The 15,477-nt window shown below is 48.8% G+C and overlaps 8 protein-coding genes across 8 annotated transcripts; 4 read left to right on the top strand and 4 right to left on the bottom strand.

The window, feature by feature from the left end:
• Positions 1–15: 15 nt before the first annotated feature.
• N7483_010112 (uncharacterized protein) lies at positions 16–405 on the top strand (the record flags this gene model as incomplete). The annotated part of the gene is made up of 1 exon (XM_057093539.1): positions 16–405. One exon carries the CDS (start codon positions 16–18, stop codon positions 403–405), a length of 390 nt encoding a protein of 129 aa, XP_056939510.1.
• Positions 406–927: 522 nt separating this feature from the next.
• Positions 928–1,575, bottom strand: N7483_010111 (60S ribosomal protein eL20; the record flags this gene model as incomplete). Its single annotated transcript, XM_057093538.1, has 3 exons — positions 928–1,083; positions 1,136–1,312; positions 1,369–1,575. 3 exons carry the CDS (start codon positions 1,573–1,575, stop codon positions 928–930), a joined length of 540 nt encoding a protein of 179 aa, XP_056939509.1.
• A 751-nt stretch (positions 1,576–2,326) lies between these two features.
• Positions 2,327–3,951, top strand: csn12 (the record flags this gene model as incomplete). The annotated part of the gene is made up of 6 exons (XM_057093537.1): positions 2,327–2,895; positions 2,949–3,021; positions 3,071–3,223; positions 3,277–3,338; positions 3,392–3,812; positions 3,865–3,951. Coding segments are annotated over 6 exons (1,365 nt in total), but the record flags the coding sequence as incomplete, so codon positions are not given.
• Positions 3,952–4,539: 588 nt separating this feature from the next.
• N7483_010109 (uncharacterized protein) lies at positions 4,540–5,745 on the bottom strand (the record flags this gene model as incomplete). Its single annotated transcript, XM_057093536.1, has 4 exons — positions 4,540–4,599; positions 4,697–4,970; positions 5,054–5,437; positions 5,552–5,745. The coding sequence occupies 4 exons, from the start codon at positions 5,743–5,745 to the stop codon at positions 4,540–4,542; spliced, it is 912 nt and encodes a 303-aa protein (XP_056939507.1).
• Positions 5,746–6,591: 846 nt separating this feature from the next.
• On the bottom strand, positions 6,592–8,143 carry N7483_010108 (ubiquitin-protein ligase RMD5; the record flags this gene model as incomplete). Its single annotated transcript, XM_057093535.1, has 4 exons — positions 6,592–6,810; positions 6,881–7,654; positions 7,759–7,886; positions 7,999–8,143. Coding segments are annotated over 4 exons (1,266 nt in total), but the record flags the coding sequence as incomplete, so codon positions are not given.
• A 1,515-nt stretch (positions 8,144–9,658) lies between these two features.
• On the top strand, positions 9,659–12,220 carry N7483_010107 (putative Sin3 complex subunit (Stb2); the record flags this gene model as incomplete). The annotated part of the gene is made up of 1 exon (XM_057093534.1): positions 9,659–12,220. One exon carries the CDS (start codon positions 9,659–9,661, stop codon positions 12,218–12,220), a length of 2,562 nt encoding a protein of 853 aa, XP_056939505.1.
• Positions 12,221–12,535: 315 nt separating this feature from the next.
• N7483_010106 (Tim10/DDP family zinc finger protein) lies at positions 12,536–12,905 on the bottom strand (the record flags this gene model as incomplete). The annotated part of the gene is made up of 2 exons (XM_057093533.1): positions 12,536–12,713; positions 12,808–12,905. The coding sequence occupies 2 exons, from the start codon at positions 12,903–12,905 to the stop codon at positions 12,536–12,538; spliced, it is 276 nt and encodes a 91-aa protein (XP_056939504.1).
• Positions 12,906–13,192: 287 nt separating this feature from the next.
• On the top strand, positions 13,193–15,276 carry N7483_010105 (uncharacterized protein; the record flags this gene model as incomplete). Its single annotated transcript, XM_057093532.1, has 5 exons — positions 13,193–13,248; positions 13,451–13,710; positions 13,774–13,938; positions 14,025–14,450; positions 14,504–15,276. The coding sequence occupies 5 exons, from the start codon at positions 13,193–13,195 to the stop codon at positions 15,274–15,276; spliced, it is 1,680 nt and encodes a 559-aa protein (XP_056939503.1).
• Between the last annotated feature and the right edge of the window lie 201 nt (positions 15,277–15,477).

The raw sequence follows: 15,477 nt of genomic DNA, 5'->3' as shown, positions 1-15,477 counted from the left end.
TCGAGGTAAGATGAGATGTGTAAGAAGTGGAGAGTTAGAGAGGGAAGAATCGGATTCGAAAGCGGACAGGCTTGGCTCCCTGCGCATGACGCAATTGCGGTTCCTGAGCGCAACGGATATACGATATTCGCCATCTTGCGTAACCGTACGGTGGATTCCAAGGGGCCCCCGGTTTTCATCAAGATTAATAATTACTTGGTCAATGCAGATAGGCCCCCGACGGTGCTCAGTGTCAGTAAGCTACGACCTATTGGGATTGACTTTGGCGGCACCAACTGGGGCCGCTCGGCTTCGGCCTCGAGCACGAAAACTCCGACGGATTATGTATTTCATGGGGCAGATGGGGCGCCCCGGAGTGATGATCATGCCCCGAGTGTCCCGAATCGCTTGAAATCAGGCCTATAGGAGTACGCATGTATGGAATCCATGAAGACTAGTATAGAAAACCCCTGAAGGCTCCAAATATCTAAAGCTTGGCCCTCAGTCAATTGGGCGGTCTACTAGTATTGACACTTACATGTATACCTACCTACTTCATAAGTTACCTGGGCATGATTCAAGTCGGTAATCGCGGCTGTAAATTCCTATCTCTAATCGCATTATGTAGAAAACCACATATACATGGTGGAGTGATAGAGAGGCGAGACTCGCACTACTCCTGAGTTGCGACCGACCAGATTCGTGCATAGAAATTTGGTCTGCCCTATATTCCAAGCGGCTACGTGCATATCCTACGCGGATAAGAACAGGTGAACCCGATAATTTTTTTGAAATTTAACCTCAGATGCCACGATACGGGAATAGAGACATCTCCCATTTACTGGGTACAAACAGGCCGTTTCCACGCGACCAGTATCTTTCATGCATGCTATGGCCACGTCCAAGTCATTCATCCGCACTCCATCCCAAAAACCAAAAACATCACATTTAAGCGAAGGTAGAGGGGCGAGAGTAGGCAAACAGCTTCTTGCCGGGATTGGCAGAGCGGTGGGGCAGGGGGAACTTGAGGTTCTTGCTGAGGAGCTGCTTGATGTAAGGACGGCGGATGGTCTCGGCATCGGTGATCTCAACAACCTTGAGGATCTGTAGAGAATTGTTAGAAAAAGCGCCAGATGGAAGTGTAGGGTGAACGTACGTGGATGGAACCGAAGCGGGCACGGTGACGGGCAGCCATGTCCTGGTACAGAGCCTCGACGGCCTCGGTACGGCTCATCTCACGGAACTCCTTGTACATGTTGTGGGTACCGGAGCGAGAGTCGTAGCGGAGCCAGATACCGAAGTTCTTGACCTTCAGAGGACGCTTCTCGGTAATCTAGACGCAAATAATCAGCAGGAGATCATTGATCTGGAGGCGCATTCGACACATACAACGTTCAGGCTGACGATCTCACCGTTGGACTTCTTGAGCTTGCGGAGCTGAGCCAAGAAGTACCAGAACCGGGACTTAGCGACAACGGTGTTGGGCGCAAAGATGCGCATGCGGTACAGCTTGGGGGCGGGGTTAGCCTCGCTGGGCAGGTGACGCCCGATGACCTGGTACTCGTTAAGACGCCCTGTAATGAATCCGTCAGTCATGGCTCGCGACATGAGTTGTATTCAGCGTTTCTCCTCGAGCGGTTGCAATAATATGTAGTGGGCGATTTGTTGCAGACTCCGACGGACAAGGGAGAACAGATCGGTAGTCGTGAAAAAAAAAATTCGATATTGGTGTCTGGGTCGATTTTTCGAGATTGAATTTACTGCCACATGCGAATTCCTCCCTGATCGATACCACTGAATCCTAACCTGACGGGGTTTCTGGTTGCGCCGAGTCCTCTCATTCTTGTCTTTTCTTGTCCTTGTTGAAGAGAGTTGTCGTTCCGCATATTATATTTGACCGATCGCACACACACATGCCGTAACCGCCTCGAGGAGAATTTTGGGAAAATCGATGGAAAAAAGGTCACTCACCCATCTGGAAAATGGAATGTTAGCAAATGGTTCGATCGGGATCAATATAGGGGGGGTACATACTATGATTGTCGCTGTGGTGGTTGAGTCGTTAGTGTGCCGGGGAAGAGGAAATCTGGAATTGTGTTGCAATGTGCTTAGGGCTATCACCCTTCGGTTAAGCGAGTGGATCTGACTTGGATCACGCTAGTCTAAATGAGGAAGGAACGGGGGGCTGCTCTTTCCGCCACAGTTGAACACCAGCCACACCGCCCACGCCCCACGTTAACTGCCTTTTGTTGGTTGATACCGCCTTGGAGTAGTACTATCGAAGGACTAAGGGACATCCGGACCTCTCCTTTCGCCAACCAGCTATTTCCTTTCTACCTGATCGAGCGAAAACTTCACCATGGTTTCTCTGGCGAACGATTTCCTCACTGCCTACGTCGACCGGTCTGGCCCGCGACTGGCAGCCGTATTCACCCCAGATGACCTGGAATACCGATTGCGCGCATTCTACGAATCATTTAACGCCCATGATTTGTCCAAGCAAATTACACAAGCTTTCTTCCCCGCCCATCGCAAAATCTTGAGACTCTCGAAGGATGAACAAAAGGCTTGGGTGGAGGTGTTTGTCGAATACTGGCACACGGTGCGCGAGTTGCTCATGTACCAGACCCGTCAACCCGGGGCCAGCGCGGTCACCATCTTCAATGCTTGGAAGAAAATGGCCAATCAGCTGATCAGGGGCTATTCCTCCTTTCCTGCCTGGACTTTGCCTTGCTTGTATACTAGCGGCAAGTTCCTGCGCGTCTTCGCGATCAAAGCCGACGCCGAGGCGGTCTCCCAAGGCTCAGCAAGCTTTGGATTCCAAGATGACATCGCTGCGGATGTCGAGAAGAATGCGAATTTGGAGGAAGCTGCTCGAATCATGAATCGCATGTTCACATTATGCTTAAGTGACCGGTAAGTGTTGGTTTAGAAGCTCATATGAACTTTGGTTGCTGATAAGAATCCAGTGCCCCTATCGAAGAATCCCGCAAGTGGGGGATCTATAACACGACCAACCTTCTATTCAAGACCTATTTCAAGGTTTGTATACAACCACAACTTGATTATTCTGTCTTCTAATTCGTTTCAGATCAATTCGGTTGGCCTCACTAAGAACCTTCTCCGCGCAATCAGCGCCCAGTCGCATGATCTTCCGCCATTGGAGGCGTTCCCCAAATCTCACATTGTTACGTTTGAATACTACGTTGGTGTTATTCACTTCTTAGATGAAAACTATATTGAGGTTGGTGACTATTTCTCGAAGTAGACTGAACCCAACTCACAAAGTTTCGATAGGCTGAAAAGCATCTCACATCTGCTTGGAGGATGTGCCATCGACGTGCGCTTAAGAACTGCGAGTACGTTCATCCCGATGATCACGACCAGAATGGTCACACTGACACGAAAATAGATTGATCCTCACATATCTGATTCCTTGTCATCTGGTTACAACGCATACTCTTCCCAGTCCTCGCTTATTGGCCCAATTTCCCCGACTTGAGGCTTTCTTCCGACCTCTGTCGAATTGCATTCGAAAAGGCGATCTCGCGGGCTTTGAAGCAGCCATGGCCGCTGGCGAAGAAGAATTTGTGAAGAGGCGTATCTATTTGCCTCTGGAGCGAGGGCGCGACATTGCGTTGCGCAACCTTTTCCGCAAAGTCTTCATCGCTGGTGGCTTTGACGAGGGCAAAGATGGACAGCCTCCAATCCGACGAACCCGAGTTCCCGTCGCGGAATTTGCCTCGGCGATGCGCATTGGGACACACACCAAAGCCAGGACCCGAGTTGATAACGATGAAGTGGAGTGCTTGTTATCCAACCTCATTTACAAGGTTTGTCTAGTCCAACTCATCAATGTCTCATGATTGCTCACCAGGATTACAGGGTCTTATGAAGGGATACATTGCTCGCGAACGAGGAATCGTAGTGCTTAGCAAGAATAATGCTGCTTTCCCTGGAACAGGGGTCTAACTTAACTCATAGCAAGTCATAAGTTGATAACATCAATTTTGCCGTTCTAAGCAACACCAGTGTCATATACCCTCTGCAGCTTCAAGGTTGGATTACCGGGATGATCCATTCTCACAAGCCTGATGCTATGTAGGCTATTGTTTCAACCGGAGAGGTGTCAGCTATGGTATCTTGTAACTGCCAGTGGTAGCTAGCTGATATTATTGACCACCCCAGCTTCGATCTTAGATTATGACACTAACATCAACCTCTCATAATGATATACTCACCCTGACCTGAGGATGAGGCTGTATAAAAGGAAAATGATAACTCGCGTTATCCTCTCACTGGCCAGTCTGTTATTTTGCAAATAACCACAAAAAGACTCAAACAATAGAAATAAATTCACATTAAATCCCTTTCACCTTAAGAATCGCATTAATCGTACATGGGTATAGAAGAAGATCAGCCATTAAGGCCATTAAAGTACAGCCAGCATATAACTTTGGAACCAACGAGTATCAAGCCCAATACACTCGAGAAGCCATAATCGGCGTTGAAAGAAACAAGTCTCACACACCGAAATGGCAGGCGAAAGACATACTTAGCTCACTCCCTTTGGGTCGCAGCAGAACTACAAGCCGACAAAGTCTCGGGAAAGTCCTCATCCTAAAACCGGTGTTAGTACTGATGTCCACGAAGGATGCTTTCAAACCAAGAGAAGGAATCCTGGATCTTCATGGGCAAAGGTTGGAAATGGACATACCATCTGATTACACATCGCAACAAATAGATCAAAGAATAACTTCCCACCCCGTTCCATCTCCATCTGCATCGTCCCACTTCTCTTAAACGTTCCCCGACACCGAATAATGAGTGCAAGGTAATGCGCTCGTAGCTTGGACTCAGTATCCGGTGTATTCGCATATGCGTATCGCGCACTCGCAAGAATGGTGTTCACGGTTATACCGATATGAAGACCTTGTTTGCGAAGTGCAAGACGTTGGAGAGATGGGAGGTTAAATTTCTCCGCAGCACAGCTATTCAAATGTTAGCATTGTATGTCCAAATCAATGCAGAGAATTCCATGTCAAGGTCATGGAATAGGAGATAGATGACTTACTAAATAGCCGTATCTCTCAATATCGTCTCCCCAAGTCCCTGATGCCAAACAGTTGCACCAGCACTCTCTCCATCTCTCTCCGAATCTCCTTCAAGCTCCCATGCCTTCCGTCGCGGATTGTGGCGCAGACGGGGATAGTAATCACCTTTGTATAGGTACTCCAAAACACAGGATAGGACCTCGGGAATTTCATCTGGAAGAGCGATGTGCTTGCCAGGTGTTTGGATATGCGGATTTGCGCGAGAGGGAGGGGAGGGGGTTTGGGTGACGCACTTTTCGGCGAAAAATGGTGATGCGCTGAGGATTGTCTCGTGCGCCGCGAAGAGGCGGTTTGAGGGTCCGACGTGGAGGAGGACGATTGGGGATGATGATGGGGTTGGAGAACTGTATCCAAGTTAGTTATTAGATTTTTCTAAGAGGGTCTCTGTCTTGTGTCTTTTCTTCTCATTGTATCCATTGGAGGGTAGAGGGCTTGGAATTGAGAATGATACCACTTACGATACATCTGGTGGATAAGTCGGCTTCTGTCGAGGCTCTATCTCTATACGTTTGGAATTGCTGGAGTTTGATCTGGATCTGTCCCTGATATTCAAGTTGCGACGCGGTTTACTCGCCGACAAAGAAGCTTTCGCAGCTCGATAGCGAGTAAAAGCCCCGGAGGGAGTTTGGGGAGGATTTCTCTTTGAAAGCATGACGCAATTTGATTTTTTTTTCTTTCTTTTTTTCTAACGAGATAAAGCTGCAAATATGCGCAATGAGGATGGAACGAGGACTGAGACAAAGAGAGGAAAATTCAGCTAGAGATTCAGGGGGACCCAGAATTGTATTTATACCTATATCCACCCAATTGCTGTTTGATATATCGAGGTGTATGCATTCCCCTGAGTGAACCTGTATGACCGGTCATGCATGTACCAGACAGAATGTGGACGGACGAGCTGAGACCTCAATACGGGTCTAGCAGGGCCAATATTACCCGAAATGGAGGTCGCTTGCATGGCCTGACGCGTTATGACAGGTTCAAACGCGTAAAGGGGCAGTGGAGTTGTCGCCAAATGGGCGCGTGGTCACGGGATAAAGTGGACCAATTGGGAGAGTTAGTCAGTTTTAGTGGAGTGGGGATTTGGTATAATTGGGAAATTGACCTCTTTGTCTACCTCCAGATGTGATAGGGGTGATAAAAAAGTGGAGACAGATATTTTCAATCTTGCGTATGAGATGTATCAATGCCGATGACGGAGTAGGTGGCGAACCGCGGTGACTAGGTATGAAACAGTAGAGCGCCGTGGGTTTCAACCTAGACAAAGTGTATTGTATGAAGCACTGAGTACAACTAGACTAACTCGAGTAGGTACAACGAATGTAAGCTTGGAGGGCTCAAGTGCACTATCCATAAGGATAAAAAAAATTGAGAACAAACAAAAAAACAAAAAAAAGAAACAGTGCCGGACTGCATGCAACGCCGATCCCTAACGCCAATCATGTCCGTAAGCCCCCGAGAAATTATTGTGTGGGTGGTGAAGAAGCACCCGGCTTCTTTACAGAAAAATCTTGCGAGCATCTCTCGGGTGACTTTCACTGGGGCAGTATGGACACTTGAAACGATTGCCCTTACTAAGTCGACGGAGTGACTCCTCTGCGATAACATGTCCACATGGCATCATCATGGGCGGGTTCTCATCGGTCGCCTGTTCCTTCGAGACGGGGCACACAAAGATCGAGTGGAACAGGTATGAGGGCGGCAGAGAGATTTCAACCTATTAAAACATGGTCAGATAAGAGCTGCGAAGTAGCGTAAATGGGAACGGGAGGGAAGGGGGAACATACTGGGAGCTCATTCTCACTAGTCCACTCAGTACGCTTAGCTTTCATGATGGTCTGCAGCTTCAATAGAGTGGGAAGCGCAATAGCACCGGCCGTTGTAGCCACATAGAGCGGGGAGTCAGCCGACAAGCCCAGCAAGGAACAGAACTCGCGAGTAAAGAACTGAGCCACGTCGTCCCAGGCAGAGATGTTGTTGAAGATGGACGCATATGGGGATCCTCGTAGGTTGGGGCAGAATGCCATAGCTCCGATCAGTTGCTGGACCTCTCTCAGATAGCGGGGCACGAAACCCTGAAACTCTCGTCGGGCATAGGCAATGGCGTCTTCTCGGTTGCGAATACTTTGATCATGCGACTTTCCATGGAAAACCCACACAAACTGCAGACGGCAGAGCTCGAACTCCAGGTTGCTACCGCGGGCTTCCAGCGCTTCGCGATTCTCTCGTGACCATTCAATGGCAGGAAGTAGGTTGTTGTTCTCCTTCATCTCGTGCAAGATGTAATACATGGAGGCAAATTCCTTGCGAATCTGGGAGGAGGGGACTTCATCGAGAAGGTTGTTGGCGCTGTCAGGAGAGGAAGCCATGGGTTCGGTGGTGGATGTCTCGGGGTCGACTTGCAGGGCCTTTCGCTCAGAAATCTCGGAGAGGAAGCTAGCCGCAACAGAGAATTGTCCTTCACGAAGGAGATGCATCCCAATAGCACGGTTGATCAAAGTGTCTTGCTCGGAGAGTGCGTCGTGGTCGTTGGTACTGGGAAGAGGTCGGTCTTTGAAAACCTGTAGTGGGCAGAAAGCAGACCTGGTCAAATCATGGGTCGAAACACTGAAAAAAAGAAACTGGGCCTACAGATCTTGGGACGAAGTGACCTGGGATGTAATACCTTATCAAGTGCTTTGGTGTATTTATTCAAGCCACTGTGAACCTCTTTGAGATTATCATTCATTGAGTCGAAGGAGGACTTGATGGGGTTCTGCAGTTTAGCCATGGAGATCACTGTCTGACCGGGATCTACAAAAAGAGCACAGGGAATTAAATGTCAGTGAATGCCATATACTATCTCCGACCACACCGGGCTGATCTGAGCAGTTCAATCTCAGGGTTCTTTGATCTCATGACTAACCGGCAGCAATCGTGTCCCGTGCTGACTGCAGTAAATCAATTGTGGATTGGACATGCTTGAGACTCTGAGCACCTTTGAGCCTCTTTAGAAGGCGTTCATGTTCTTTCTGCAAGACCTCCATTGGGGTTTGAGTGGCCATAGTGGGGACTCAATGCGGAGATGAATTGACGTTACCGCCCAAGTCTATCGGAGCCCATATACGCCTTGACAGATGAGGTGGTTGCCTGTTACTGTATTGGAGCCCCAAACAGCGGGGTCCTAAGGCATAGATATGGACTCAGACACAAAACAAGTCTAATGAAGCAAATAGGTGCGACGTAGAAAGTGGGACATGGGAGAGTCGAGACGTTCGCCCATTGCGGGTGATCGCCCACCTTACTAGACAATTCCCACGTGACTCCATTGATCAAATGACGTTTTGAAGCTTATCGATAAGCTATATATACATGTTGGAAGGAAGAGAGGATAAAAGTCCACAAACAGCTAGAACATTTGGATTTTTATTTCCAAAAGCTGTAAAGCTCCATGGAAAACCACATGAAAAATGGGAATAACGGAATGAAAATCCAAATATTGTATGGGGATGGGGTTTTTGTTAGTATGAGGACCATATCGGGGTCTTTTTTTTTGGGGGGGGGGGGGGAGGACTTGCATATGTACTATTCCTCTTTGGGAGGGAAACACAGTCCTGTTTGGGATATGGAGCACGCGGTGACTCATCAAGTCAGGTGACTTCGCTTGCTTCCCCAGGGGTATAAATAACTTTCCCCTCCCTCTTCCCTTCCTCTTCTTTTCTTTCTTCTCCATCCTAGTGCACGGGTTTTACACGCATCAGTGAGGAGACATCCGAGATCGTGTTTTTGCTAGTTGAAAACTACCAAATTGACTACTCCTTCTGGTCTCCGGATCGGATGGGAATTTTTGAAAAAACAAGATACCTTGACCTCCTTGGTTCGCCATCGAGTGTCTACTGCTCAACGATGTATTGACATCTGGCTTCGACTGTTCATCACTTCGACAACGTCTGGTCACTGAGTATTGTCTGGTCTTCTTTTCACTGCTGTTGCTACCCATGTTGGTGGCCTGTAGAGAAGAGACTTCCTATCCTAGAATAGCTTTAGCAAATTGAAATCATGTAATACCTTAGCTGTCCGAGTGATGTAAACAGACGACGCGGCGCGTTGAGAGTTGCCCAACGGCTTCCTCCATCCATGGATGCGCGGCGAGTAAATCATAACAACAAGCCTTGACGGTTAATGCACCACTTGCTTTAGGCCTATATGGTCCCTTGCTTTGACGCGGTCATATCATAGGTGCCTGATTCTCATCTTCACCGCCCAGTGACGTCGCCGGTCCGGTTCTGCAGCCTCGGGGGATTTCTATGGATGTAACTAGTGTAATAGACAAGCTTCAATACTTACTCTCCCAACAACGTGCGCTGTAATTGCGGATTATGGCCCAACAGCTGGCTTCAGTTCCCTGACTCGCAGTGTTATATCGGCACTATCTAACCTCAAACAGTCGGCGGCGCCTCCCTGACCTGGGCCGAGGCGTGGCGCCAGTCTTGTGAGAACTAGATGGTACTCTCCATTATATTCACTCTCTGTTCTCTTGGGCTGTCCCATTGAGTATCTGCACCTTCAACTGAACAGGGGCCATCATGTCAGTCAACGCATCCGGTCAAGCGGCCGTCGACCGTCGAGATTCCACGAAGGCATATGAAGCCCTCAGATCGAGCCCCGCCTCAATAACGAATGGCCACGAACGATTAGTACCTCAAGGTCATCAAAGACTCGTTTTTACCGACCCAGTCGCCTTACGCTACCTCGAAGAAGACCCCTCGACCGATGTCCTAGAGCGCCGCTCAACCTTGGAAGGATACGAAATCTATATCGTGGAACAATGGGCTTGCTCTCGCGACCAACCGACCTTTGTCATATCTACATACACGGGAGATCCGTCGCATACTGTCATGGTTGGTGTCCTCAGTGTCCCGACAGACGAAAGTTCATGGTCGCCTCGATTGAAGATGTACTTCAATGCCCTCACAGAGTCTCAGGCTCGCAAGAAAGAGACTCCCCATGGAACAGTCATGGTCACCGACTTGGGTTCCTTTCCATCAGCACTCACAGTCATTCCTGTCCCTGGAGGAGATATCAAGAAGCACCGAGATGATTTTATCGTGAACGAGAATTTGAAGCGTTTGGGCTGTGCAGGCCGTGCAGCCCTCAAACTCCAACAGCCGTTACCTGCGACCGAAGCGAAGTTTCATCAGCTTTACCGAGCCAGCGAAAGAGTCCCTTTGTACAATGCGGTGGTTGAGTTAGTGAAGCAATGCCAAATTGCCTTGATGATGTTTGACAAATTGGCACCTGAATATGTCGATGGTCTGTTGTGTGATGTAACTGACAAAGCTATCAGTGACTGGTGGGCGGATATCGGGGCAGACCTGTACAACATCGAACCAAGCGATGGTATGCTCGGGCCAACCAGTGTCGCTGCTATTCTGGGAACACTGCTTGGTGCTCGAAACAGATTGCACGCCTACGGTGCTCCTGTGGGTAAAGATGCATTTGACATCGACAACCTGAAACGGGGCATTGGAGGATTCCAGAAATCCCAGAAACTCAGTCGAACGCGGAGGCTAGACCGAGATACTTTGGATCGCCTACATCGTGCCACAGCAAAGGCTGCCAATGCAGAAGGATGGACAGACGCCGTCAAGTCAACCGTGGCTGAGCTCAGTGGGCAAGGTGGTGAGATGGTCATGGGAATGGTTCGTGGTCGCGAGAAAGGTGGTATTGCAGATATCGAAACCCTTGACATCGAGACCTTTATCCAATGCTGCTATGGATCAAGAGCGAAATGGCTATGGCTGGGGAAGCTTCGCAAGAGCGGCACCGACCACTCTTTCGTGCATGCGCCCACATCAGATATGATGTTTACGGCTGATGACCAAGGCGGCTATCATTGGACCAGTCGAAAGAAACATTCCACAGAAGACTTGCAAATAGAGCGAGCGGCCATTGGCCCTGATCGACTTGGAAAATATCCTGATTCTTGGCCTCTCGAAGAGAAGGATCACCGTAAGAAGGGTGTTAGTGGACGGGTATCTGACGCTCGAGCGGGCTTGGGTCGTTTCAAAGATGCAGTCGGACTGCCCGGTCTGCGCTCGCACCATCACAAGCATCCCAGAGAAGGAACTGATTTGACCCACGATATTGCTTATAATCCATCTATTGAAAGTGATACAGAAATGTCAATAGCCAAGACTAGAGCAACTAGCGGATTGACCTCCGACTCGAAGGTGGATGGGGACCTAGAGTCACGAGCAGACGATGATCTCAGCTTGCAACCCTCTCCAGCGGCAGAATCGAGGCTCGAAGTCAAGCCTCCAGAAATTCACATTGAGTCTGTGCCGACCGGAACGGAGATTGAAGTTCAGCCTCAACAAAATGATCATCTGCAACCACTCGCGGGGGTTGAAGAGGAATCGGACTTGGAGCTTACAAGAACACGATCTACCGCCGCATCAAGTGAGCAGGGTGACGGAGAGTATACTCGGCCCACCTTGGCATGGATGGCTCTTCGGCGTGCACAAAGCTGTGAAGAACTTCGGAGCATTGATAATGAACCTCAGCGTTGCGATGACCGATGTGCGAGGCACCTGTCCTTCAGCAATGTCGAAGAGGTAGTGCACGCCTCTAAGCCCTTGGTTGATCAGCCAAGACTGGAGGATACAGCCACGTTGGATGAGCTCGTTGCTCGCGAGGACATGCTAGCGTCTGATGTTCGCATATTCAGCTCGCGAATACTGGAGCTCAGTGAACGTACTGTTCCTTGGGTCGAACGTCAAGTGGATACTGTCGATGGGCTAAACCGAACTCTGTATGAGCAACACGAGGAACTGAACTCAGTCTACCTGGACCGCTTCGGCGACTATCAACGGCTACGAGAAAGATCCAGCGATCTGTTGACCGATGAGCAATCCTTTTTGAATGATAGTATCAAACGAGTCGAACTGCTTGGTGCTAAGCTGGACTACGAGCTCCATGTTCTTGAATCCAAAGTGGAGGATATGGAGGAGGGATTGACTGATTTCGAGCGACACATTGCCAATGTAGAAGGCCGAATTAAAGGCTTACTTCAGGGTGAAGATGACCATAGCACATCTTGGATGGCATGGGTTCGACAATCGCTCGGCTTTGCGCCTTTGCAATGACTCCTCAAAACGCGTGTACGATGATCCGTTATCCTTTTTTGGATATTATCCTGTTTTTCCCATTTTTTCCTATTGTACATAGATAGACCGGCGTTCCTCGCTTAATCCAAATGTGATGATATAAAGTGTCTCATCACGAAACACAAATAAAGCAAAATACCAAAATGGCCTCCGATGAGTAACCGGTTCCAGCTTATAGCAGCATCCAGTCTGCTCCGTAAGGGTTTTGCAGGGGCCAAACAATGCGAAGCTCAATGTCTAGCTCTTTATTTTCCTGCCCCCAAACAATGCCAAGTTATAAAAGAGTTGGGCACTTTACATGCCAAAGGCCTGCTGCTTCTGGGTAGCATCACCCTGCATCTTCTCGCTGACCTTGATGTTGACATCGAAGAACTTGGAGACGCAGCGGTCCAAGCAGACGGACTCGCCCTTGTTCAGGTCACCCTCACGGTAGTCGACGGGGACACACTTCTTAGTGCAGGACTCGCTCAAGCTATTAACAATCGAGAATCAGCATACCATTTCCACGAACCAGAACCTCATCAAATCCATTGAAATTCCGCAACTTTAGCTAGAGATGTTCTTACCGGTTGAACATGTCTGAGATCATCTCGACTTCGGTCTCGGCTTGAGCAATCTTCTGCTCCGATGTCATCTTGGGCTGGCCACCGAAAAGGAAAGACATAATGAATGGATGTGTAGTGTAGAAAGGTTGTGCCTGTAAGTTCAATTGGGTTAGAACTTGCTTTGTCTTGATGTAAATAAGAAAGGGGGTACATACCTGATTTCAATGGATAGTGATGATGATGGGTGTTCAAGGCCGATGCGGACCGGAAGTTCTCGAGGTTGGAAGCTTGGACCACCCTTGTCCGCCCGAGTTTTTCCACTTTTCCCGTTTCTTCCACAATTTTTTTTTCTTCTTCTTCTTCTTCTCTTCATCCACGCAATGTGAACTGCGAACTCTGTTTGCAAATGCATTCAATTCGTCCATGGGCTTTGTCCCGTGGCTTGGAGGGACTGCGATATAGGTAAGCTTTTAAATCTGCTTTTTATTTTATCCTGCCCTCCCTTTATATGATGATATGTACCCTCTGCTTCAGAACCGCTGCAGTTGATGCTCTCCGGAGTATATGAACGGAATGTACACATATTACTGATATTTTATTCTTGCTTTTGAAATTTTCACACAATTGCAATTCTTTGGGACAAATTTGCTGACCCAATTCATAGCGCAGGACGTCGTTTCCAACATTCTAATTTGCAGCCACTCATTCAGGCTCGACTAACTCAACAGTTTCAGCGAAATGGAAGCTCTACTGCATCTCCAGAAAGAGCCTTTCAAGAGCGAGTACAGCAGGTCAAGACTGCTCAGGCAGACCCATACCCTCGACTGGCGGTAGACAAGCGAACCCTCAGTTGTGCGGACTTTCGCTTAAGATATGATGGATTGGCCAACAATGATTCTGTAGAAGACACGGTCGTTGTCTCTGGTAGGTCGCGCCTGTTTTACGCCATTGGCCTGTTCAATGTCCATTGTACTTAGATTAGATTAGGTAGAATCCGTACCTACCGCCTCGCGGGCAGCAAATTGATCTTCTTCGATATTGTGCAAGATGGCCATAAGATCCAGGTTATGTGCAACAAGGGTCAACTGGAGGGCATTGAACCCCAGGACTTTAAGAAATTGTATCGTCTGCTGCGTCGTGGCGATTCCTTTAGTATGTTTGAATTTTTTCCTATCCACGCAGTTTCCAGGGTTGGAGTACTGGAAGAATATCCCACTGAACGTTACTTTCCCCCATAGCTGTAACTGGTCATCCGCACCGCACTGCTCGTGGCGAACTCACTGTGAATGCCACCAAGTTACCTCAGCTCCTCTCCCCGTGTCTGCACGATGTCCCGGTTCATGATGTCTCTCATGAAGTCTCGCCTTACCCTCGTCATGTCCAATTCTTGGCCGATCCCGCCGCTGCGGATATCATTCGAGCCAGATCAAGTCTGACGCAGTATCTGCGCCAGTTCTTCGTGGATCGTTCTTTTATGGAGGTCAGCACACCTATCATTGGAGGTATAGCGGGTGGTGCAATTGCTCGTCCCTTTGTCACTTCTGCCACGGAGTTTCCAGAGCGTGAGCTGTCACTTCGCATTGCCCCGGAGCTCTGGCTGAAGCGGTTGGTGGTGGGTGGATTCGACAAAGTCTTTGAGATTGGACAGTCGTTCCGAAATGAGGGTATGTCTATGCCGTGAGAGAAAATACGAGAAAGAGAAACTGATGGTCTTTAGGTCTTGACAAGACTCACAATGCCGAGTTTACGACCTGCGAATTCTATCATGCTTATGCTAATCTGGAAGACTTGATGCGCACCAGTGAAGAGCTTCTCTCTGGCATGGCAGCTCACATCCAGGCCTTCAACAAAAACAACACCCTCAACCCGACCCAAGTGAACTTCACTGCTCCATTCAAGCGTATCGACTTCATTACAGGCATCGAAGAGGCTATTAACCAGAAATTGCCTGATCTGAGCTCCCCCGATGCCTTGGATCGGATTCGGGCTCTCTTCCGAACCCTCTCACTCGACCTCCCTGAAAACCCTACGCTCCCTCGCCTCCTTGACGAACTTTGTGGTACATACGTCGAACCCCAGTGCATAGACCCTACCTTCATTATTAACCCACCGGAATGTCTATCGCCCCTGTCCAAATCATTCATACACCCCACAACCGGCCAATGCGTTGCCGCGCGCGGTGAACTCTTTATCGAGGGCAAGGAGGTGATTAATACCTACGAAGAAGAGAACTCGCCATTTGAACAGCGGCGTAAGTTCGAGGACCAGTTGCGATTCAGCCATGCGGCCGGTGAGACTGGTGAGATCGATGAGAGTTACCTCGAAGCTCTGGAATGGGGACTACCTGCTACAGGAGGCTGGGGATGTGGAATTGATCGCCTCGTCATGTTATTCACAGGTGCAAAGCGCATCGGTGATGTCTTAGCTTTTGGTAACCTACGGGCTGTTACAAGACGGACTGGTACTGAGACCAAGGCGAGCGAGTCCTAAGTTCTTTTTTATTCTTCTCATAGCGAGCATAATAATCTGTGATATCCATAGCTGTACGATAATGTATCAATAGCATTCAACTCCACTTAATTTCTTTCCTTTTTGAATTATATCTCGATAGATATTAAATATTAAAACTCACCCGCACTATCCCCGTTTATAGCCGTCTCTTATCGGCGGATTCCGTTGGCCATGAAGCGG

Source organism: Penicillium malachiteum (genome assembly GCF_028827825.1).
Source record: "Penicillium malachiteum strain IBT 17515 chromosome Unknown utg000005l:1.0-9002435.0:326005.0-9005861.0, whole genome shotgun sequence".
Taxonomy (NCBI): Eukaryota; Fungi; Ascomycota; class Eurotiomycetes; order Eurotiales; family Aspergillaceae; genus Penicillium; species Penicillium malachiteum.
This window is presented reverse-complemented; position numbering and strand designations above follow the sequence as displayed.